Source organism: Scardinius erythrophthalmus, assembly GCF_964197995.2.
Source record: "Scardinius erythrophthalmus genome assembly, chromosome: 20".
Classification (NCBI taxonomy): Eukaryota; Metazoa; Chordata; class Actinopteri; order Cypriniformes; family Leuciscidae; genus Scardinius; species Scardinius erythrophthalmus.
The window spans coordinates 22,965,784-22,991,821 of NC_138240.1; the positions used below are offsets into that span (position 1 = coordinate 22,965,784).

Sequence of the window (26,038 nt, forward strand, 5' to 3'; positions counted from 1 at the left end):
TAACCTGGGTGATGGAGCCTCCATCTATTATGCAGTCTTATTTAATAATTGATTGCTGTAAGTGATATTTCCCACACAGATGAGTTTAATGGCGTCTGTTGTTGAGACAGCTTTGAATGATGATAAATAAGTCCTACTGTCTCCAGCCATGTCTCTTATCCGTCTGTGCTAAAATGTTATTATTAGTACCAATTTAAATTGATGTCATCTTCAGTGGAAATCTTTCAGGGGACGGCTCTCTGTCACAAAGGCCCAAATTGACTGCCAATAAATTGTACCATCAATCGTAACCACTCATGAATAGATTTCATATTCCGTCCCTCTGTTTGCATTCAAACATTCATCGTTCCTGCTTTGATGTTGGAAAATGTGAAACAAATGAAGCGATCATAGAAAAGATAAAATTGGAACATGTTCCATCCCGGAGGATTGTTTCTTATCTCTCTCCATGTGGAAAGTGCTGACGCTTGTAGTCCCAGTTTTAAATCTTCAGTTTATTCATTTCTTTGTGTTCCGGCAAACCCTTTTATATGTTTCTTTGTGTGTGTGTTTCTCCTTTTGGTAGCTGTCGTGGTGTGTGAAAATCAAGAGGAAGTTGAGAAGCGTGGCTCCTTTCCTGGGCAGGTTCAGGCCGATGGTTGGACGGTGCTGTCACCAATGCACCCCAGAGAGTCTGGTGAGAAAACGAGAGGGATGAAAGGATTATTTGAAGATAATAAAAGGACAAACAGCCAGAGGCAGATGGGGGAAGTACACAGATTTAGGCTCACCTGAAAAACCTCAGACACTGCTTTCACAAACCAATATCATGAGGGGCGATCAAAGGGATTTCAGAGCTCCAGCAAACGTGTTACTTATGGTAGGGATAGCAAGAAAAAAAGGGATTAGTTGTGGAGAGAAAAATAATGAACACTCAAGAGGCATAGTTCCCCCCCATGCTATGAAGAGCTTTTCAGAAAACTGCAGACGACTAAGCTTGTTTCCAGCAGCACTGGTCCCAGTGGGCACATGGCGCTGAGAGCTGGGATGTGAGGCTAATGGAGCAGTAATCAGAGGGTTATTGGATCGAACCTCTCCTGAAACAATCTATTAATCTCAGGCCAGCCAGCCAGATAAATCATATTTGAGCTATCTGGTGTTTGTATTAAAAGTCGTTTAAAAAGCATGCTTGGATTTTACTTAACAACCCAGTACAATAAATCGGCACTGAACTAGGTAGGTAGCAACCACCATAATTGTACTTATGAGATGTCTGCATTTACCCCCCCCTAGTTATTCACTCAGTCTATTCACGTCATTCTGTAGAGCGCAAAAGGAAATTATTAGCAGGATGTATCTTTTTTCAATGTACGCACATTTCTGAATTTAAGTAAAAAAAGAAAAATATATTTTTATTTGCGACATTAAATAAGAAATATTCATATTGTGAGACAAATGAAAATGTAATTTAATTAAGCCAGGATTAGGTGTTAGGATTAGGACATTGAGGTAGCTTTTATAAACGTGCCTTAGAAAAAAAAAAAAAACATTACTAGTGAGCATCTTGATACAAAACAAAGCCACTGACATATTTTGAGATGTGTCAGTGCAAGTTGCTTTTAGTTAAGACCGCTCAAACATGCATTTCAGTCTGGGACTAGACTTAAAGGAATAGTTCCCCCAAAAATAAACATTCTGTCATCATTTACTCACCCTCAGGTTGTTCAAAACCTGCATGAATTTATTTGTTCTGTTGAACACAAAGAAAGATATTTTGAAGAATCGGAAGCTGAACAGTTCTGAGGAACCATTTTTTTTTCCTATTATGGTAGTCAATGGTGCCCAAAAGAGGCCTGATTACAAATTTTCTTCAAAATCCCTTCTTTTGTGTTCAGCAGAACAAGGACATGTACACTACTGTATACAGGTTTGGAACAACTTGAAGGTGAGTAAATGAGATTTTAATTTTTTCCTTTAAGCCTTGTCTGTGAAACCAGGCAAAGAAGTTGCAATTGCAAGATTGTGGGAGATCTAAAGTTGCAATTTATCTCTGTACTTTCAATTTAGGGCCTGTTTACACCTGATCACTTTTCTGATTGGATGGCTATCTGATCGTGAAAAGACCAGGTGTAAATGTCCTCCGAAACGCTGTAGAGAATCACATCACTCAAACCACTTCTCACATTTCAGACGAAACTGGACAAATGTAAATGCATCGGGTTGTTTAAACCACATACCTGGATGTAAAATTTACTCAGCCAAAATGAAATGAAAATAAACTTGTGAGAGCGACGCCGCAGATGAGTAGCTGAGTATCTCTTCAGCAACCAATGCGCTGACTGCCGCAAATTAATCTGAAAGTAAGTCGCAGACGCTCAACACAAAAATCATCTTCATTAAAAGTATTGAGACTAAATGATCTTACCAGTGCTGATGCCGCTCTCTCTCGTATTGCGGTTTTTAATCTTGAAATTAACTGATAAGTAAAATGCAGCACATATCTGTTGCTTTTGACTGACGTGACCTCAGTTAAATTTGCATATAGCACGGGAATTAAAGATTGGATTTATATTCGTTTTGCAGAGACACATTTATGTGGCCAATTGTAAATGGAACCGTTTTAACAAACTGATAAAAAGTGTGGGGTTGCTAAGATTTTTTATATTTTTGAAGAAGTCTCTTTTATTCACGAAGACTGCATTTATGTGATCAAATATACAGCAAAACAGTAATATTGTGAAATATTATGATTTAAAATAACCATTTTCTATTTTATTATTATTTTAAAATGTAATTGTATTCCTGTGGCAAATCTGAATTTTGTCCTGCTAAATGTTTTTGTGGAAACATTGATCTTTTTTTTTTTTTCAGGATTCCTCACTGAAAAAAAAAAAAAAAAGAGTACAGCAGAAGACATTACACGTCTTTTCTAAAGGCTTATAAGATAAACATATCTTGTTGACCCCAAAATTTTAAATGGTAGTGTATGCAAAAATCCTTCCTAAACAAGAAGATTTTCAGTGAATAGTTACCTAAATTTCAGTTTATTCTGTAAATAAACTAAAATAAACAGTTTTAATTTTGAGGAACTATCTTTTTCATTTCTGAGTGCTTTGTATGCTGCTGCACAGAAAATATAATACACGAGTTAGTAATTTACTTATTAACAAACTTTTACAAATTAGTCTTTATTCCAGAAGCTTTTAAGAGTGCTGGTGCTCAGAGGGATTAGTTATGGTCGACCTAAATGGCAGCAAATCATTAAAATGTACATTGTTCCAACTTCTATATTCACAACTTTTCAAATAAGTCTGTTCAAGATACTTTTTAGTGATGAATTGTTTGGAGCTGATGCAGCTGCTTGAAAAGACTATCTAACCCTTTTACAGAGATTAAAATACACTTTTATGTCTACTTTACTTTGTACTGTACAACCCAAATCTATTTTATTAATTTATTTTAAACAAATAAAATGATACAAAAACTAAGCAATCAGAAACTAGCAGTTTTAAATGTTTTATTCTATCATTTAGAAGCTTGCATGATAGTGTTACTTGCATGCCACTATGTTTTGAGAAACATTTTATTTTTGAAGTATTTTATTCAGGCCCAATTTTTGAACATCTTTCAGGCTATGATTTATAGTGGAACTAATAGGGTGCTATTTTGAACACTAAAAGGCTTCCCTAAAGTGTGTCATTATCTCAGTCTATGTAGGACAGCAGAGCAGACTCTCTGTACTGTGATGGAGGCTGGTTAGCGCGCTTTCCATCAAGTTTGATCAAATATCCTCTTGCCACTCTCAGGGTCTGAAGTTGCTGTGTAACACTCCTCCCCTGGGCTTTCAGAACCTGACGTGTGTGAACGAGACACACACCGGGTAAGTGCACATCCTTCACTCAACTCAAGCCCTCCACATCCGGGCCATTAAAATAACAATGCACCTCTCAACTCCAGATTCAAACTGCTCAAGTGTAATTACTGTTTGTGTTTGACTCGCAAGCCAGGCACATGTACTTCAGTCCCTAGAATAAATTTCTCTTTATTTTTTACATCGCAGACCCACAATCAAGTGTAGATCCACAATCCCGCTACCCTTTTGTAAAAGCGTACCCTTTTTGGACACTTTTAGCCTATCACACGCCAGAGCTGGGGAAGATACTTTAAAGCTGCACAGGTTTAATAACTTTTTTTATATCAAAAAGAACATTTAAATACAGTAAAACTATACAAATTTTTTTTAACTTTTTCCCTTACAGCGTTTTTAAAAAAAGTTGCCAGCCACTGCCAGTGTTTTTTGGTCATTTTCACAATTTCATGGCCCCCAGAATACTTTCTTGTATGAATATCTGAACATGCAATATGTCAAAAGAAAGAACAGAACCTGTGTTTAAAAAAATAAAAAAATAATCACGTTTTTGTCAAAGACTACATCCAGATCAGATTCAGAACGATGATCAAAATTTAGATCAAAGCTTGCACAGTCCTAACCACGTTGTGGGTCGACATTTCACTCAGTAACATTAGGCCGTTCTGATTTATATGCTGTTTATTGTTGATGATCACATTTTTTTTTCATATGCATCTGCTTACATATGAGATCGCTCCTTTCTGCTTGTTCTTTACCTGTGATTTGGTCTGGAGAGACTGTACTTGTTCAGGAGATGCTTAATAGCGGCCCCTTCCTAACAGTGAAAACACGAAAAGCTGTAAAAACTCGTCAATGGCAGGAAAGCATTTTCTCATTAAAGGACATCAATGACGGGGAAAGAGTTAACAATGAAAAATAGCTACATTTGTTACAGAAGTTATTATTCTTTGATAATGTTAGTTAAAAAATACAACTGATCATTGTTAGTTCATGTTAGCTCAGGTTTTAATTTTAATAATGTATTATTAAATGTTGAAACTAACATTAGATTAATAAATGCTTTAGAAGCATTTTTCATTTTCAGTTTATGTTAACTAATAGAGCCTTATTGTAAAGTGTTACCAATCAATAATAAAAAATCTGAACATTTTAAATCAATATCTAGGGCATGTTGTAGTCCAGATTAAAATGTAAAAATGTTAAAGGAGAACTCGGCAACTCTAGCGAACTCTAGTCACTTCTTCGCTGATTTTCCCTTTTGTTGTCGCATGTTTTCCCCACGAGCTCCCCCTACAGCTGTGGTGGGGCGTATATTTCACAACACAGTCGTAAAAAACTTACTTGCGGCGGCCTCCTCCCCCTCTCTACCGCTGCTCATGTGCGTTTGTTTTGATCGGAGCAAGCCAACTGTATCGTGTGGAGTTATGTCTACCGAGGTGGGTAATCTGGTAATACATCATACATGCGTGTGTGTTTATGTCGAATTGCCGTAAAGCAATTTGTGTTTCGCGCTCGTTCTCGTTCTCGCTTTCGCTTCTCACGAGACTTCCAATTTCTATCTTGCCGGGACGGTAGTGAACAAGTTGCAAGGTTGGTTTTCCGCCTGGGAACGCTGGGGGGAGTGGGGAAAGTCACCAATATCACCAGAACAGGTTGTTTAACCATCCAAATGATTTCTAGACAGTTTTATTAAGTTAAAAAAGCTACCAAGTTCTCCTTTAAAGATTGAAAATAAATAGTTCAACCTCAACTGCTTCAACCTTAATTTTATGAAACAACAAGAATACTTTTTTGTGCGCAAAAAAACCCCTAAAATAATGACTTTATTCAACAATTTATTTTCTGCCATGTCAGTGTCTGACTCTGTTCACTTGAGCCCCACGACACATGCGTGTGATGCTGACGGAGGAGTCGGCCGATACTGAGCCGGCGTTCTGACATAGAACCCGGAAGCGCTGCACTGTGTTTACAACGTGAACAGCATCAGAGTATTCTTGTCGCTTCATAAAATTAAGGTTGAACCACAGTAGTAACATGGACTATTTTAATGGTACTACCTTTCTGGGCCTTCAAAGTGGCAATTACATTGCAGTCTATATGGGGGTCAGAGAGCTCTTAGATTTCATCAAAAAAAAATTGTTCCGAAGATAAACGAAGGTGTTCTGGGTTTGGAAGGAGATGAGGATGATTTATTGATTGCATAATTTTCATTTTGGGGTGAACTAACCCTTTAAAATAGCTTCAGTCTAAACACCCTTACTTCATCAAGTAGATGCGGTACCATGAATATGCAAATTCGCCCCACCTCCACTCACTCACACCAGCTCAGAGATCCACTCGGTCAACTACTTTACTGTAATAAACGCTGCACAATGGTATCACTCTTTGTAATGTCTGACACATAACGGTAATTAATATGATTAGCCCTTTGTTGCTAATGTTACCCAAACCATGTCCTGTTCACCATCTCTGAGTCATACAGCTGCCTACCAAATATCAGCATCCGCAGAAACGGTTTAAACAACTTAGAGCGTCAGTGGAGAAAGATACAGTAGTCAACATTTGAAAAGGATCAAAACCTTTCATCAAAGTTCACAGACGATGAGTGGTAGTAGAATTGTATTTATTTATTCATTAATGACATTTTATTTAACAGCAACTGCAGCTCGTTCTGTGCGTCATGCGTCATTACGCCATTTCTGCATCGTTGCACATGCACAGTCCTTTCCATTTTCGGCTTTCAATCCAATCAAGTTTACATGTTCTCTCGATTGGACTAGAAAAGGAATAAACCACCCCTTTCAATCGAACTGAAATTTCATTTGGATCGAGCTCAGTCGGATCGATTAATGTTTACCTGAAGGCTTTTCAGTCGGATTGAACCGTATTATAAATATATACCTCCTGATGTATCTGTGACACTTCAAGATTTAAACAAACTTGTTGATCAGTTACCACCCCCTTTCATTCTTATGTCAGATTTTAACAGTCCACTATGGGGAGGACACCACACAAATACGAAGGGCAAAATACTTGAAGATTTTCATTGATTTGTAACAATGATTTGTGCCACCTCAATGATGGTTCAAATACTTACTTGCACCCGGGACAAGGAACATATACTGCCATTAATGTAACAATCTAAATTTTTGCTTGACTTCTCATGGAAGACCTGGGATGACTTATGCGAAAGTGACCACTTCCCCTTCATAATTGCCTCAGAAGAATTGGACATCCAACAAAGAATCCCAAGATGGCAACTTAAAGCAAATTAGTACAATTTTCAAACAATATGCTATAAAAATTTATATTTAAAAGATTTTCAAGATCCAGTAAAAAGGTTCACTGACATTCTTACTGAAATAGCAAACAAAATTATTCCTAAACTGTCAACAAAGCCATATTGTAGGTCTAACCCATGGTTCAATGAAAACTGCAAAGTTATTGAAATCCTGAAAAAAGCAGAAACAATTTAATTAAATCTGATAAGATTAAAATGTGTCAGGCACAAGCACGCAGAGTTATTAACACAAAGAGACAGAGCTGGAAAAGTTTTGTATCAAGTTTAACTGCAAACACACCGAACAACAAGATCTGGGATGTAATTTCGAAAGATGAACAACAAAGAAGGTGGATCACAAATACAACATATTAAATATTGAGATATTCTTTTAATGACAATCAAGAAATAGCAAATGTTAGTCTTTTGAAAAGAACGCCTTATTAGAAAATTGACAACCTGAATTTCAAACAGTACGAACACTGCAAAAGCAGAAATATCTGGACTTCTCCTCAAATAACTCGGAACCGTATAACGATCTCTTCACTATGAAAGAGCTTTCAAGTGCTCTTAAATGCTCCCATAATGCTGCAGTTGGTCCAGATGAAATTCACTATGAGTTTCTGAAGCATCTACTCCATGCTGTATTATTACTCCTCCTCAATTTTTAATACAATCTGGAGAACAGCAGATATACCACAATCTTGGCAAGAAGCCATAATTTTTCCTATACCTGAACCAGGCAAGGACCATTTTGAGACAAACAACTATTGCCCAATAGCATTGCTGCCTTTGCAAAACAATGGAGAGAATGGTTAATAAACATCTGGTGTGGATACTGTAGTCGGGCCATAAAATAAATGAATATCAGTGTGGTTCTAGATGAGGTAAAAGTACTTTAGATCCATCGTCTTATTGGAATAGAGTAATTTTTACGTGATACCTTTATTAAAAAAAGAACATGCTGTTTTCTTTGACCTGGAGAAGACTTATGATAACACTTGGTGGATGGATATCACTTCCCCTTGATAATTGCCTCTGAAGAATTGGACAAAACCTTACTTGAAAAACCTGAGCTTAAATTTGGACATCTTGACTCAGACTCATGTTTGCACTATTCTTCCCTGGGATCTGAAAAGGTTATATCAACCCTGTTCTATCAACCCTGAAACAACACAAAAAGACAACAACACACCCTCATGAATATCAGAAGAAATTTTTTGAGTAAAATGCCATTTTTCCTCTCCATGGACCTCTATTCACAGATGGATCCAAAGCAGGTAATCATGTTTCGGCAGCAGCAATAATTGGAGATCAATTTCATGGCATGCAAATCCGAGGACAAAGTTCTATCTTTACAGCTGAAGCATGTGCTTTACTCCTGGCTGTGGAAAATAGAAAATGGACAGGAACGAAATTTCTTAATCTACCGACTCAAAATCCTGCCTTCAGGCACTTGAATCTGTAAAGATTGATCATCCCATAATTACAAGTATATTAGCTAAAGTAGATATGGTATGCAAGAAAAACTTCAGTATCTTTTTCTGCTGGGTTCCAGGTCATATTTGTTTATCTGGTGACGAGAAAGCAGACATTGCTGTAAAGGAGGCTTTCAGCTTGAGTATTTCAGAGTGTCAAATGCCAACCTCTGATCTCAGACCAGTAATAAAGTCTTATATTAATAACGTGGCAGGATGGAATGGCATGGATGCCGCAGAAATAAGTTACATGAAATAAATCCTAGTGTAAGAAGAATGTTAAAGCTAATATCAAATCTTAGTATGATCAAGTTGTTTTTACTAGATGCGGTTTAGGTCATACAAGAGTTCCACAAGGCAATTTATTAAATGGTGAAGAACCACCATCATGCCGTCTTTGTCAAACTACAATGACTTTAGGGGTGGGCTATATACCGGTAGACATGATTAACCAGTTGAAATTTGTCAACTGGTGGAGATTTTGGACTATCGTCTCTATCATGGTAACGCTCACGTGACGCGTCATCACGAAAGCTTCACATTGGTTCTAATCACATCGGTGTGATTAGAACGTTCAGTGCATCACGTGATCAACTGCTAACTTCAAGTGTGCTTTCATGCGTTGGCTGGCTCTGAGCCAGAGACAGATGCGCTCAGCGCTCGTCATATTTCACAACTATTCAGTGTTTTCAACCCCATAATGTTTATTTCAGGTTTCAGACATTTAAATACTAAGCACAGGCAAAACAATACATGTATAGTTTGTAAAATACACACTGATGTCCATTGAAGCGTCAATGACAATACATTCAATTATAAATTGACAAGGTGTTTTATTCATATCAGATACACATTGTGTTGGTAACTATAACTTTTACTCTATTCTTCAACCACTTCCCTGGAGTAAAAGTGAAATAAAAGCGATACATCTGCCATACAGTGCTATTGTGGCTGCGGTGTGTCAAGAGACCGATAAAATAAAGGTCACTAGATGAACATGTTTTCCAAAATGTGGCACTCAAGTTAAAGAATTTCAACGTCTAGGTCTCTAGACCTTGCATATTTTTTTTCATTCCATTGATGCATCTCACGTTTTAACTGCAGCGTTCTGTGTGAATGGCCCTTTAAGCCATTGCTGAAAGATCCTGACGTGTGGTGATGCAGTCATTGTTTCCCAGAAAAGAAAGAGGGCACTCATGAAGAGTGGTTTCTGACTTCCTAGAAAACACTTTATTAGGCCAAATAAATGGGATTCGCATCAAAACACACAGCGACTGACTCTGTGAGCACCCAGTTTATCTTCTTTTCAATCACCCCTCTCACTTTAGAAAGTGTCAGAAGCCGAGCTCTGCAAATCCTGCTGAAGCGTTTAATTCGTCTTGAATTAATAGGCCCAAATCAGAGCCTGCTCTTTCATTGGTTGAGCTAATTAACATTTTGCAGCCTGATTATGCTGAGAATATGATGTATTCACCAATTTCTGATTGGTCAGTGATTGTTTTCATTGTCCCAAGGTGAGTAAGACAATATCTGTTTACACAAGGGCTCCTTTTATTTTGCTAATTGGGTAAAAGAGAGCGGTCATACTTGAATGTAGTGTGTGTGTGTGTGTGTGTGTGTGTGTGTGTGTGTGTGTGTGTGTGTGTGTTTTCAGGTACCGTGGCTGGTTAGTAAGGAGGGTGTGCTGTTTGCTGTTTGTCTGGGGTCGTGAAGTTCACCCCAGCCCTGCTGGAGACAGACGGCATAGAGTCCACGACAGCGAGAGGTGCGGCTCGCTCGAGCACTCTTCGCTGATTAGATGACATGCCATAGAGAGAGAGAGAGAGAGAGCGAGAGAGAGAGAGAGAGAGAGAGAGAGAGAGAGAGAGAGAGAGATGCTTTTGAGGATTGAGAGGCGCTCCCATTGAGATTTAATTCAGATGTCTTTCTCCTCTGTTAATATAGGAGATTGGTAGGCACTTAATCTGACATTACATTAGCTCACTTGCAGAGATGTAAAAACCTTCAAATTTCAAATATAATGATTCCCTTTATGAGGATCCTTTCTATAATGTAAAACTATATATATATAGTTCACTTTGAAATCATGGAGGGGTCTGAAATTGTCATCGTAGGTGCATGTCCACTGTGAGAGACATAATCTAAAAAAAAAAAATAATCCAGAAATCACAATGTATGATTTTTTTAACTATTTATTTGTATGATACAGCTGCAGATAAGTATTTGAACACCTGAGAAAATCAATGTTAATATTTGGTACAGTAGCCTTTGTTTGCAATTACAGAGGTCAAACGTTTCCTGTAGTTTTTCACCAGGTTTACACACACTGCAGGAGGGATTTTGGCCCACTCCTCCACACAGATCTTCTCTAGATCAGTCAGGTTTCTGGGCTGTCGCTGAGAAACACGGAGTTTGAGCTCCCTCCAAAGATTCTCTATTGGGTTTACGTCTGGAGACTGGCTAGGCCACGCCAGAACCTTGATATGCTTCTTACAGAGCCACTCCTTGGTTATCCTGGCTGTGTGCTTCGGGTCATTGTCATGTTGGAAGACCCAGCCTCGACCCATCTTCAATGCTCTAACTGAGGGAAGGAGGTTGTTCCCCAAAATCTCGCAATACATGGCCCCGGTCATCCTCTCCTTAATACAGTGCAGTCGCCCTGTCCCATGTGCAGAAAAACACCCCCAAAGCACGATGCTACCACCCCCATGCTTCACAGTAGGGATGGTGTTCTTGGGATGGTATTCATCATTCTTCTTCCTCCAAACACGTTTAGTGGAATTATGACCAAAAAGTTCTATTTTGGTCTCATCTGACCACATGACTTTCTCCCATGACTCCTCTGGATCATCCAAATGGTCATTGGCAAACTTAAGACGGGCCTTGACATATGCTGGTTTAAGCAGGGGAACCTTCTGTGCCATGCATGATTTCAAACCATGACGTCTTAGTGTATTACCAACAGTAACCTTGGAAACGGTGGTCCCAGCTCTTTTAAGGTCATTGACCAGCTCCTCCCGTGTAGTTCTGGGCTGATTTTTCACCTTTCTTAGGATCATTGAGACCCCACGAGGTGAGATCTTGCATGGAGCCCCAGTCCGAGGGAGATTGACAGTCATGTTTAGCTTCTTCCATTTTCTAATTATTGCTCCAACAGTGGACCTTTTTTCACCAAGCTGCTTGGCAATTTCCCCGTAGCCCTTTCCAGCCTTGTGGAGGTGTACAATTTTGTCTCTAGTGTCTTTGGACAGCTCTTTGGTCTTGGCCATGTTAGTAGTTGGATTCTTACTGATTGTATGGGGTGGACAGGTGTCTTTATGCAGCTAACAACCTCAAACAGGTGCATCTAATTTAGGATAATAAATGGAGTGGAGGTGGACATTTTAAAGGCAGACTAACAGGTTTTTGAGGGTCAGAATTCTAGCTGATATACAGGTGTTCAAATACTTATTTGCAGCTGTATCATACAAATAAATAGTTGAAAAATCATATATTGTGATTTCTGGATTTTTTTTTAGATTATGTCTCTCACAGTGGACATGCACCTACGATGACAATGTCAGACCCCTCCATGATTTCCAAGTGGGAGAACTTGCAAAATAGCAGGGTGTTCAAATACTTATTTTCCTCACTGTATATATATAGGCCTAATATTTAGATTTCACAATTGACAGTTAATTCTCAAATTGAATGCATTTTTAAAATAAGATTATTTACATAAAATCAAACAGATGCAAATGCTTAAACTATGCCATGGTTATTTTTGGAGTGTAAAATATAAAGGCAGCATAAAGGCTAGTTTATACTGTGAGACAAAATAGCAATTTGTTTCTAAATAGCAATTTTCAATTCAGATGTAATTTAACACTTAATACCTTTTGACAGATCATGTTAGCTTAAAATACAATTAAAACACAGCTAAACTGTCAATTTAGCCTTTACTAAAAAAAAATTATAATTATGCATGTCAGTAAAATTAATTTCATCAAAATAAATAGTCGTCAATAAAATAATCTCAGCATTCAAAATGTAGCAGAGATGTCAAATGTTCTCCCTTTCTGTTGGTTAAAAAATTAACCTTTGATAGAGTCTAGAAGTCCAAAGTTTTAGGATCTAAATTTTAAAGAAATGTCAAATGAAGAAATCAACCCCCATCCCGTGCATTTTTTGGTCACTAATTAAATAAGTTGGGACATTGACCATGTGGAACTCATTTGTATAAGTATTTTTCAACACCATTTTAATTGTCTTTCTGTCCTTTCCTGACCCAGAAAGCAGAATGACTAAGTCTGTTAGAAAATATAATGTTAAATAAATTGAATATCTTATGTGACCTTTTAACTTTGACAGCCCTAAAAGTACATTTGGTGAATGCTCTTTTTCTAGAGACTCGAATTTTCCTAATTTGAAAAGTTGGTGGGTTGCTTGAAAGACTAATCGGTCGTGAAGCCCTATATACAATTACAGTCACCTGACCCTGACTGTATGCGTATCTGATAGGAGCAATTACATAAGATGCATTCTTGCATTCAAAAACAGTTCAACAGAGCACTATTGGACAATTGTGTCCCATTGCCAACTGGAATGGCATTCACTTTAATGTTGCTGTCAACTGTATGCCACATATGCCATGCTAACTTTTCTTTTTGCTTCTTACCTTGGTTCAACCCTGCTACCACACCCTCCCTCCATTCACCTAACCCAATTTGGGCCCTAACATTTAAATAACCTTTTATATTCCCAAACAGTATGGGTGTGTTTTTCACTCTGCAGGCATAAGCGGTGTGTTGCGTGGTGTTTATGTGATGATCCATGACACAATATCCTCTTTGTTTTCTCTGCGGTCTGTTGTCCTGTGACTCTGTGTGTGTTTTTATCCAGGGTGAGGCAGGCTCTGGAAACAGCATGCTCCTCAGATGAGACCAAGGTGGTGGAACTGGTGATGCCTAAGGTCAGAGGTTATTTAAGCAGACTTCTGGCCCTTACACAGACCTTCATCTCCCCCAGCCTACTCAGGTCTGAACGTAATTCTCATTCTTAAAGCAAATCACTTTCATCCTTCTGTTTACAAAAATTAACAAGTCTAAAAACGAATAGATTGTTCAGCATTCAAAATGTAACAAAAATGTAAAATAACCCTTGGTATGTCGCATTTTGAAAAGTTAAAGGAATTGTCAAATGAAGAAATATTTCACTCCATGCATTTCTTGGTCACTAATTAAATAACCAAACTTGGGACATTGACCATGTGAACTCATTTGTACAAGTATTTTTCAGCATTTCAGTCGTCTTTAAGTTTTTTCTTTTTTTTCGGTTCTGCAGTATGACATGACTTTTTAAAAGCTCAGATATTCCATGTAGCCTTTTAATTAAAATGAGGTCATGAAGGCTACATAACTGCCCTATATGATTTACTAAGAACTAAATTATTATAGCTTTTAATGAAGGGCAGCTTGACATTCTTAAGGAAACTGCTGTCACTGCTTGATATGTCATGTCAACTGTCCCTCTGCAGATTATTATTAAGATATTTTGATCTTTTTAGTCGATGTCTCCCCAAACTCTTTTAGGATTGTGAGCTGGATGCTGCTGAAGTTCTTCAGTTTAATGTTCTGCAATGTACAGATCAACCTCAACCAGCTGGCAGCTTTACACCGTGCCACACGACTGGTAATCAAATATACAGCCTTTACAACCCCAATTCCAGAAAAGTTCATTTTGTTTAACATTTATTAAACAGACAACACTAAAAATAAAAAATAAAGATTTCCAAAATTTTCACCGGCCAACTTAACTGTGTTTTGTAAATAAAAACTAATTTTGATTTTGATGGCTGCAACCCACTCCAAAAAAGTTAGGACTGAGGCAAAATAAAAGTGAAAAGATCACAGAAAAGCAAAGTTAAATGGTCCACAATTAGCAGTTGTACTGGTAATAAATGAGACTATCGTGTTTGGGTATAAAACGATAATACGGCAGGGTCGTGGCCTAATGGTTAGAGAGTCAGACTTGTGGTTTCGATGCTCAATACCGACAGGAAAGGACTGAGGTGCCCTTGAGCACTGGTGCCCTGCTCCGGGTGTGTGTGTGTCCACGGCTTGCAGTGTGTGTGTGTGTCCACTACTCACTGCTCCTAATATGCTTGCACTAACATGGATGGCTTATATGAAGAGGACACTTCACGTCACGTCACTTTGCTTCACTTCACTAAATGGAGCATCTCAGTCTTTGTAAGCAAAGATGTGTCATGGCTCACCACCATGAGATTGTGAGATTGCGAAGTAGTTTGGTATTTCTGCATCTAGCTGCATATAGTGGAAAGATTCAGGGAATCCAGAGAAATCTCAGTCTGTGTAGGACAAGGCAGGAAACCTCCATTGGATGTGCATGACCTTTGAGCCCTCAGATTGCACTGCATGAGAAACCTTCATGCTGCTCTGTTAAATATAGCCACATGTGCTCAGAAGTACTTTGGAATACTTAGCCAAATCTGTCGCTGCATCAAGAAATGCAACTCGAATCTCTGTTACGCAAGGAGAAAGCTACACATCTGATCAATGCAGAGATGCCGCTGATGTTCTCTGGGCCCGAGCTCTTCTCAGATGGTCCAAAAGATACTGGAAAAGTGTGCTGTGGTCAGATGAGTCCATGTTTCCGTTTGTTTTGGTGCAAAAGCAAACATCTGTCTTGGTATGGGGGTGCATCAGTGCAAACGACATTGAATATGTGTGAAGGTACCATTGACGTGGAGGCTTATACTGGGATTGTACTGAGACTTCAAGATGACATCCTTCCTGGGAAGCAAGACCGTGCCAGGTCTCATTCTGCATGTGCTACAACAGAGTGGTTTCGTATGAACTCTACACTGTACAGTGGATGTGCTTGACTGACCTGCGTGCAGTCCAGATCTGTCTCTTATTGAAAATGTATGGCTCATGAAAAGGAGAATCTGACAACGATGACCACCGACTGTTGAGCAGACGTCTTATATCAGGCGAGATTTGGCAAAAATGACCAGAAAACAGTAATTCCTAAACATTTAAATTGTGTAATTAAAAGGAAAGGCGATGTGACACTGTGGTAAACATTTTTTGGAGTGTGTTGCAGCCATCAAAATCAAAATTTGTTCATATTTACAAAATATAATACAGTTTGTCAGTGAAAACATTGGGTTTTTTTCTTTGTACTTCTGTCAGTAAAAAGAAGTTGAAAGAGAATTAACAAATCACAGATTCTTTATTACATTTTACAAAATGTTGTATTTCTTCACCCCATTCTCTCATATTACCAGCTTTCCTTCCCTGTAGGCATCCTGTGCTTCATGTACTGCATGCTTTTATTCTTCCTATATCTCATTAGTCTTTACTGCTTTTCTTCTTTCACCACTATTTCTCCTCAAGTGTCTTTTTTTTTCTTACATTTGCAGTGTTTTTCTGACCAAAACTCAGTTATTCTCGATTTCACTGTATGATATTGCGATTTAAATATATGAAGCTGAAGGCTGCTCTCTATATCAAAATGCTCTTTTTGTGTGTGCCTCTCTTTCTTTCTCCCTCTCTCAAGCTATTGCTCCATTTATCCTGTTTACACATTTATTTTTATTGCAGTCAGGTTTTCCACCTCAGGCTTTTGGTCACAGATAATCCTTTATATGGAAGTAAAAGCACACTTTGAAAGCTTTTTTGTTACATTTGATTGTGTGATTCTTACATATGGTGCAAGTGCAATATGAAACAAAACGTCAGAGAACCGATTAGACCTCATCTAGCTTGTGGTTTTATAACCAATTAAACATGCATTCTACAGCACAGCCAGAAATCATCTTTTTGGCCTCAGTCCATGTGCATGACTCCGGAAAGTATTGAGCTCACCTGTTCACCTACTTGCCAGTTGCCGCCCACCTGAATAGCACTGATACATTTCTGCACCACTCAGTTTAACTCCACAAAAAGAGAGTTTGAAAGAATTCAGTACATATAATACAAAATCCTATTCATTATCAGCATTGTTGCCTTGTTTTATATTAATATATATATTTTAGGCTGATATGCGTCTATATCATGTGAGTGTAGATGATTTGAAACCCTTTTAAATAAAATGTTTCTTAGTTAGGGGTAAAACTTTATTAATGAGGAAAAAAACATTTACATTTTTACTGTTCATTTCTGTGTAAATGTATATTTATTCCAAATAATGGCTATAAGAATGCAGAAATGCATTTGAGATTTCATGTAGGCTCTATATATAAAATTATGGGTAGAATACTTGATCAGAGTTAAGATGAACAAGGTTTTGTTTGTTGTAATAGGGCTATTGTGACCTTTAACCTGTGCTCGTGGCTCTCAATGCTTGTTAAATAAAAAATATCAGCACAGTTGGTACAAAGGGTCTAGAAACACAACTGAGTGCCATTTTCTGAAGTACAAAAACAGTTCATTTACGGGTTCATTTTCAAGTGCGCACTTAGCACTGAACTTTATTTCTCCCTGCACTGAAGTGTCCTCTAATTTTGTCCGTGTCTGTGTGTGTGTTGTAGAAAACTCCGCTGGTCTATGTGTGTGTTCGGCAGAGCGGCATCGATCATGCTCTCATTTGTCTGACTCTTTTCTGCCACAACTTGAGGGTTCCCTACACCATTTATCCAGCCCACGTCCGACAAACCTGGCTAAGGTACACGCGCGCACACACACTCACACTCGCTCAAAACACAATACACTCATCATGTAGCACCCACAGATGCATAGTTTGCTTAGAAAGGTTCTTTTCGCAAGGTTACTTACTTCCCTACCTGCCCTCTAATATTGTAAATGTACATATCCGCTCTGTTTGTGTCAGCCGTACTATTGTTAAAAAGAACATTCTGGTTCATTAGTTTCGTACTAGTTCGGTGCAAGCGCAGCAGATTCTAAAGTTCAGTGCACTTATTCAGTCTGTTAGACAGCCAACGGAAGCACCTGTTCGCATTTAACAGGGCATAATGGTTCGGTAAGTAATGAAACATACAATTCTTAAAGAATCATGACACAGAGTGCTGGAAACGGCAGTCGACCGCGGCGAGGGAGTGGTGGGGGTAAATAGTTTCCTCCTGCAGTTAACGGAAGACTTCGACTCCAAGCCATGGGGAAGTCTGTGCTTTGTTTACAAGGCTACATCAATAATTACTTAATAGCTGTTTATACAAATTGCCCTGTCAGTAATTGTTAATGTATTTATGATATGCTTCAAGCTTAAGGTGCAATGCTTGATTGATTGTCACTGGATGTGGAGCACACATGAATACAAATGTAAAAATGCAGCTTGAACAGTTCACACTTTTTCACTTTTTCCAAGTCCAAGTTTCAAATGTGCCACAAATTCACTGGGGGAAAAAAACAAACTAACAAAACAAGATTTTTCTTGCTCTTTTGAAAGAAGAGTTAAATGTATTATGTTCTCAACCTTTTTGATTTGAAGCCCCCTCCCATATAAACAAGATATTTTCAGGTGCTCAAAGCAGCTTGTTTTCAAACTTTATACAGACAAACTGGGAACAGTTATATATTTAATTAGCCACAAATAATGTTGTCATTCCGGAAGTATCAATAACTGTATGTTCTTGAATAGAAACAATAAAGGGGGAAAATGTGATTTCAGTTTACATCTCGTTTTTTTTTAAAAAAAAAAAACATTTTTAATTTATATTTTAGTTAGATTATTTAAAAATATTATTAATAAGTTAAGGTATTAGTCTTCTTGCAGCCCCATTTGAAGTTTGCTGAGGCCCCCTAGTGGGCCCTGGGCCCTTTTCCATTAAAATTCTCTGGCAGTGTTTCCTGAGTTGTCATTCAATGTTGGTGATGTGCTGCTACCAAATTTAAGTTTTAGCGGTGTTGTGAGCTTAATCTGAATTGAATCTGACTGAACGACTGCCTGAGGTGAAATAATAAAAATACTTGTTGGCTTGAATTGTTCTAATGAGTTGGTGTTCAAGTCCTAGAATTGTTAATGGAATCATTAAGGAATCAGAACCAGTACGAGAAATTGGAGTTGGATGAAGAATCGTTGATTTCTTTGTGATTTCCATCCCTATTCTCAGTGCTAAACTCCCCAGACCTTTTGAATTTTGTTGGTTCCTGGATTCTTAATTCCTAACAATAAATTGGAAAATGGTCATTTTACGTGGATGAATCAGTAAACACAATTTCAGGCACTAGCAAGGACCTTATCCACTAAACAACAATCTACTCATGACTCAATTGCCTGCGATCTGCCGGCGACACGATTATGAGGGTTGCGCGTTAAAATGTAGCTGGTATTTATCAACGTCTCTGCATGACACCTTTGTTGTAGGTGTTAGAAAGTATCTAATGGAGTGCCATTATGAAATATGTGCTTGTTCTGCCTTTTTATATTGAACAAAGCAGTTAAACAAGATATTGGTACATTAGTACAATATTGCAAAGTGTTTCTTAAGCAGCAAATCAGCATATAAGAATAATTTCTGAAGGCTCATGTGACACTGAAGACTAGAGTAATGATGCTGAAAATTCAGCTTTACCATCACGTAAATTACATTTTAAAATAAAAAAGTTATTGAAATATTTCACTTTTTGGTTTGTACTGTATTATTGATAACATGAACGCAGCTTTCATGAACATAAGAGACGTCTTTCAAAAACATGAAATAAAAAAACCTCCCTGACGCCAGACGTGTGAACAATAATTAGAAACATAAAAGGAAGGTTTGTCTTCATACATGTTTGCCCATCCTGTGACTTGAAAGGCTCTGAAGTTATGATGACATTTCCTGTAAGTCAATAATCAGTAGCCTTGAAGTTTTTCATGGTGCATCCTGGAAATTTCTAGGCAGAAAACATTGCAGTTCTCTAACTATTTTGGTAATAAATGTGAGTAGAAATGGCTGAACCCTTTTGCATTGCACCTACCACTGAACTAGGGATGGGATTGAGACTCCCTTAATTCTGATCTTGTCTTTAAGTAGACATCAGGGGAAACAAATAGTGCTACGGAAGTGCTTTTATGTGGCCCCTTTGAAGTCTCATCTATGTTGATGTTTATTTGGCTGAATAACCTAAAGGAATGTCCCATTAGTCACTGTTAATTGAGACCGTTTTGTCTTCTCAGGTCCATCCTTCAGAGGCTGGGTGTCGTCTTGCTCCCAGAAGGCACTGGCTCAGAGCGAGACGTGGAGATGGACAGCCTCTATTCTCCAGTCATGACCTCTGTAAGCCCCCGCAAAGGCTGAGTTTGCTGTTCTGTTTGAATTGCTCGGATTCAGCACATGATAAGACGAGCGAAACAGACTCTTGCTTAAAGGGTTAGTTCACCCAAAATGAAATTGATGTCATTAGTTACTCACCCTCATGTCATTCCAAACCCGTAAGACCTTCGCTCATCTTCAGAACACAAATTAAGAGGGGTTGAAAATCCGGGGGTGAAATCCGAGAGGTTTCTGAACCACCCATAGACAGCAATTTAATTACCACTTTCAAGTCCCATTAAGGTAGTAAAGACATCATTAAAATAGTCCATGTAACTGCAGTGGTTCAACCTTAATGTTATGAAGTGACGAGAATACTTATTGGCTAGCTCCTGTGTCAGCATTACACACGTGTCGTACGTCACGTGACCAGCGTCAGCCAATAGTGAGGCGCCGTTCTGACGTAGAGCCCAGAAGCGCTGCACTGTTTACACTACTTCAGCTGAGTAGGAGAATGATGTGCAAGAGAAGAGATTCTTGAATAAAGTCATTATTTTGAAGGGTTTTTGCACACAAAAAGTATTCTCGTCACTTCATAACATTAAGGTTGAACCACTGGAGTCACATGGACTATTTTAACGAGGTCTTTTATTACCTTTCTGGGCCTTGAAAGTTGCAATGAAATTGCTGCCTGTGTGTGGTCAGAAACCTCTTGTGTTTAATCAAAAATCTCTTAATTTGTTTTTCGAAGATGAACGAAGGTCTTACGGGTTTGGAACGACACGTGGGTGAGTAATTAATGACAGAAAGTTCGATTTTGGGTGAACTCTCCCTTTAAGACGTTTGCACAGACACACTGCTTTTAAATTCCATTGATACCAGGTTTAGTCTCATGACGGACAGTCACCCACGTTTTCAGGGCGGGTGTGGATACATTAGTAACCTGGCCTTGATGGGCACAGTGGTTCCCATGACAATGGGGCACTTGCGGACTGCAGATGTTTCACTGCGAGATTGCATGAGTCGCTGAACCCATTATTCTGCCTCGCTGATGCTTGGAGGTGGATAATAAATCTCCTCGGCCTCAAGATTTCATACTGTTATCTGAATTTTTTTGGAGGAGCATCTTATTAGCAGTTTAGAAGAAACATTACCAGAATTTGGACGTTTGTTGGGGTTTAAACGGGATTTGACAAACTGCATTTGAATCTTGATTGAAAGAAGGGCTGATATGTTTAATATGAAGGGCTTTGATTAGATATGTGCATATGTGCGACTTCTGATTGGCGTAAATGAACAGAGGAAATAATCTGTCATGCCTGGAATAGCATATGAGCTTATCAGGCTTCTCAAGATGGATTTAGGATTTGTGTGTGTGTGTGTGAGAGAGAGAGCGAGAGAGATAAAGGGATAAAGGGATAGTTCATCAAAAAATTAACATTTTGTCATTTACTCACCTTTATATAATTCAAAACCTGTATAAAGTACTTTACTGCATGAATCACAAAAAAAATCAGTGTTGATGCTGTTCTTTCCCATATTAAAACAGACTGAGAGCAGGGGCTGTTAAAGGGATAGTTTACCCCCCCAAAAATGAAAATTCTGTCATAATCTACTCACCCTCGTGTCATTTCAAATCCATAAGACTTTTACTCATTTTTGAAACACAAATTTAGATATTTTTAATGAAATCTGAGAGATTTCTAATCCTTCCATTTGAAAGTCCGTTCTACCAAAACTTTGACACTTCATTGGAACATCAGCGTTTTGGTGGAATCTCTTAGGTTTCATTAAATGTCATAATTTTGGAATGACTTGAGGGTGAGTAAATGATTACAGAATTTTTATTTTTGGTTTAAATAAACTATAAATTTAATTGACAATGAGCAGTTGGAATTAATGAAGAATGGAATTGAAATATTAAAGACAACAATCAAAATGCTAATAACAGCCAGATGAACACGAATGTGTCCGAAGATTAATTGAGTCTTTAACATATGGAAATAAAATCTAAAGGTGGGTAATACATCATTCTCTTCTCTCAGATGTGAGCTCTATTCATCATACTGATGCATCGCCCTCACATCTGTATGGGAAATGTGCAATCGTGATTTTAGTTAAAACATATTCGATGCACACAAGGAGCAATGACTTGGATGTCACAGACGTCAAATCTGTTGTAAAACTTCTTGAAACAGCAAGTTTAAATCAGTTTTTTTTATTGTAAATGTAAACTAAAGTTAATTGAAATAAAGCTTAGATGAAAAAAAATGAGGAAATGTTAAATGAAAAACAAACTTGGAAAACGTGTTGCAATGACAGCTGAAATAAAATCCCTAAAATTAAAATAAATTAAAGCTAAATAGAAATATTTGACAAAAAAAATTAAAATGACAAAAGCACATAAATGACAAAAGCTTAAACTAAAATGAAAACTGAACATATAAAATTATTCTAAATATCCTGAGACCCAGCAGTGGAGTTTTTCTTCTGTAGAGGACATTTATATTTTAGCAAATTTCTCTGACAACATGCATGTCGATTTCATGTAAAGAGCACATTTAGGGCTTTGCAGAGATACCAAATGTTTGGAGGTGTAACCATGACAACTCCCTCTCCTTGGTCTTTAAAAATGACTGAATGATACAATTTAGCGCACATGGAATATTATAATATTTTGTAATTATCATTTAAATCAGACTCATTTTCTAATTGTTTGTCAGAAATCAACATCTCAGGAAAATGTTATGGGGTTTCAAATCAGAATATTACTTTCTTATACGAAACAGGGCATCGATTTCATACATGTCCACTGCAGAGGACACCAGAACTTACTGCATCTTTATCAGGGATTCTGGAGACACAAGAAGTGAATAGGGAAATAAATTAGATATCAATATTCTTTTGACATTAGTCTTTTTTTAATTACATGTTGCCCCAAGAACACATTAATATGCAGATTACATGGTGTGTCGATGCATTGCATAGAATTGGAATGGCATTTATGGCCATGTTTACATGCATATTGCATATTAAGTAAAAACAAATCTGGTTCTTAGGAGGATAAATACTATAATAATACAAAAAAAATACACTTAAATGGTTTGAATATGCACAAGCACGATTAAGATATGAGAGCTAGATTTTTATAATGACTTAATGTTCAGTCTGACAGAACACTACTAGGAATATAGCAAATGAGTCACACAAACCATTTCTATGGTGCTTTCTTGAACTTCATGGCCTAGCTGGATAGCCCTTGGTCACTGCATGTAACATCACTAAAACGTCACCAGAATTTCTCCCTGTGAGTCATATGCATTTAGAAGGACGCAAGGGTGAGTAAATATGACACAATCGTCATAATGCTTTGTCCCAGCATTAGAAAAGCACCATTTGATTCTACAGAATTGTCAGCTTGCCACTTTCGCTCTTGCTATAGCTCATTTTATCTGCCTCTCCTCTCCTCTCCTCTCCTCTCCTCTCCTCTCCTCTCCTCTCCTCTCCTCTCCTCTCCTCTCCTCTCCTCTCCTCTCCTCTCCTCTCCTCTCCTCTCCTCTCCTCTCCTCTCCTCTCCTCTCCTCTCCTCTCCTCTCCTCTCCTCTCCTCTCCTCTCCTCTCCTCTCCTCTCCTCTCCTCTCCTATATAGACACTTTCCACAAACATACACCAGGCTTTCAATTCATTTTTATGTGACTGATTTTGCAGATATTGCAGTTCATTTATTCTCTGCTTCAAATCTCTTTTACATACAACTATCCAACCTCTCTACTTTCCCACAAACATTTTTATCCATCATTTCTCCTCTTTTGTCCCACTCCACAGTTCATTGGCGAGCTGTTACGAGAGGGCGCCGCTCTCAGCGTGGGCATCACCGCAGCCAGAGGTCACGGCGGGCAGTGGCTGGCGCGTGTACATCAGGCCATCAGTGACGGTCTAGTGCCTGATGTTAGCATCGTGCCTGTGGGAGTTTCCTACGATTGCCTACCACGCCACTTTATGCGTCCACAGGTGACGACCTTAATATTAACAATGCACACTCCATTCCATAATGACCCGGCAGTCACCGTCAGTGCACTGGGCTATTAAACAAACCAATAAACAAATTACAAACAGAAGTAGATACACATTTTTCCTGACAGAGGCAAACATGATAATGGTGGTCATAAGCATAATGATCATTGGCCAATTGGGGAAGGATTTACTAAACTTTTAACTCAAGTGATAAACTTTTAATGTTACTCAGTCGGTATGCACTATATTATTGCGTGAACGTGCGTTGGAGATTAACATTTTGTAAATAAAGTGGTAAATTGTTTTTTTTTGCACAAAAACGAAGCCGTCGCGTCGCTTCATAAAATTGAGGTTAAACCACTGGAGTCACATGGATTACTTTCATGATGTTACTACTTTTCTTGGCCTTGAAGGTGGCAGTTACGTAGACTGTCAATGGAGGGACTGAAAGCTCTCAGATTTCTTTAAAAAGATCTTCATTTGTGTTCTGAAGATGAACGAATGTCTTACGAGTTTGGGATGACATAGCAATGTGCTATAAACCACACAGAATGTTTGCACAGGAATTGCAGTCATGCAGTTTTGTATTTGTAATTCCTGAGGTGAACTGATTCATTACACACTAATTAGCAGCAATATTCAGTTAAATAAAACCAGACGCAGTTTTTTTGCATTTTAATTTGATGATATTTAATATGCAGATTGTGAGATGTGTTTTCGTCTCACATTTAGAGGGAAAGAGAGGGATAAAGGGCTCTGAGAAATCCATATTATTGTGTGCATCCATTTCAGCCATTCATTTCTCCTGTAATGGCTCTTCACCATTAGAGCGCCGTGAAGATCAGAATAGTTTTCTCGAATTAGATCCAAGTCATTTCCTCAGCTCGTGTGTGTGAGTGGCAGCGTATTTTTTCATTTGTTTGTGTGCTCTCTAGGCCAGCGTGATGTCTGCTCTGCGGTTTGTGGTCTCCCTGCTGAAGGGTGATCACAGAGGAAGTGTTAGGATCCATTTTGCACAGGCTTTCTCTCTGAAGGTATGACTCACACGCATGGAATTACACACGCTTGCTCATCCGTATACACCAGCAAATAAAATATAATCATTTCATACAAATGCAGAGCCTTAGCGCAGTGGTTCTCGGCTGGTGTATTCGTGACAGCAGGGAAATAAAACAAAATGCAAATAATAAAATGCAAGCCGTATAATAATGCGTAGTAAGTATATCAAAATAAATTGTCTAATAGACTTAAAGGATTACTTTACTTCTAAATGAAAATTCTGTTATCATTTACTCACCCTGAACACATAAGAATACATTTTGAAGAATGTCAGTAACCAAACAGTTGATGAACCCCATTGACTTCCATAGTATTTATTTTTTTCCTACTATGGAAGTCAATGTTGTCCATCAACTGTTTGGTTACTGACATTCTTCAAAATAGCTTCCTTTGTGTTTCTGCAGAAGAAAGAAATTCATATAGGTTTGAAACAAATTGAGGGTGAGTAAATGATCACAGAATTTTCATTTTGAAGTGAACTATTCCTTTGAAAAGGAGGAGAACCATTTGTAGATTCGCAAATTTATCCAGAGCTTGGTAATATGTGTAATATTGGGGTATATTCGCAATACCAAAATTTTTGTAAATATTTAATATCTAATATTTAAAATTAAATATCTATTGACATTTTTCTTCATAATCTCATGATTCTCAATACCAATAATTTATATACAGCAAAATAGGCTATTGAATTGAAAATAATATGCTAATATACTATTGAACACACTCTTTTAAAAAGTTAAATATCAATATACTTGTTGACAAATTGAATAAAACAATGGAACATAACCTTCAAATACTTACAGTAACATTCAGAAGTTTAGGGTTGGTACAATTTATTTCATTTTAGTACAATTAATAAAAATGTTAATAAAAAAAATATATATATATTTCTGTTTCAAACAAATACTGTTCTTTTAACGTTTGTTCATCAAACAATCCTGAACATTTTTTTATTTCCACAAAAATATAAAGCATAAATTTCAACATTGATCATAAGAAATGTTTCTTGAATATCAAATCAGCAAAAAAAAAATGCAGCCTTGCATTAAAAATATAAAAAAAATCTTCCAGATCTTTGAATGGTAGTGTGTTTAAATATTGCTTCAATTTGTCCATTAAATGTGCTGTATGTAACTTTTTCGCTGTTCTAAAGC

The 26,038-nt window shown here is 37.8% G+C and overlaps 1 protein-coding gene across 3 annotated transcripts in view; it reads left to right on the forward strand.

Moving 5' to 3' along the window:
- Positions 1-26,038, forward strand: part of gpat2 (glycerol-3-phosphate acyltransferase 2, mitochondrial) — a 50,550-nt gene that overhangs the window by 12,490 nt on the left and 12,022 nt on the right. For all 3 annotated transcript variants that reach the window (XM_081348421.1, XM_081348422.1, XM_081348423.1), the window contains exons 3-11: positions 566-676; positions 3,786-3,859; positions 10,263-10,373; positions 13,490-13,624; positions 14,179-14,278; positions 17,145-17,278; positions 19,733-19,832; positions 23,634-23,819; positions 24,758-24,856. In XM_081348421.1, the coding sequence (XP_081204547.1) occupies positions 566-676; positions 3,786-3,859; positions 10,263-10,373; positions 13,490-13,624; positions 14,179-14,278; positions 17,145-17,278; positions 19,733-19,832; positions 23,634-23,819; positions 24,758-24,856 (1,050 nt within the window). The remainder of the gene's footprint in view (positions 1-565; positions 677-3,785; positions 3,860-10,262; positions 10,374-13,489; positions 13,625-14,178; positions 14,279-17,144; positions 17,279-19,732; positions 19,833-23,633; positions 23,820-24,757; positions 24,857-26,038) is intronic.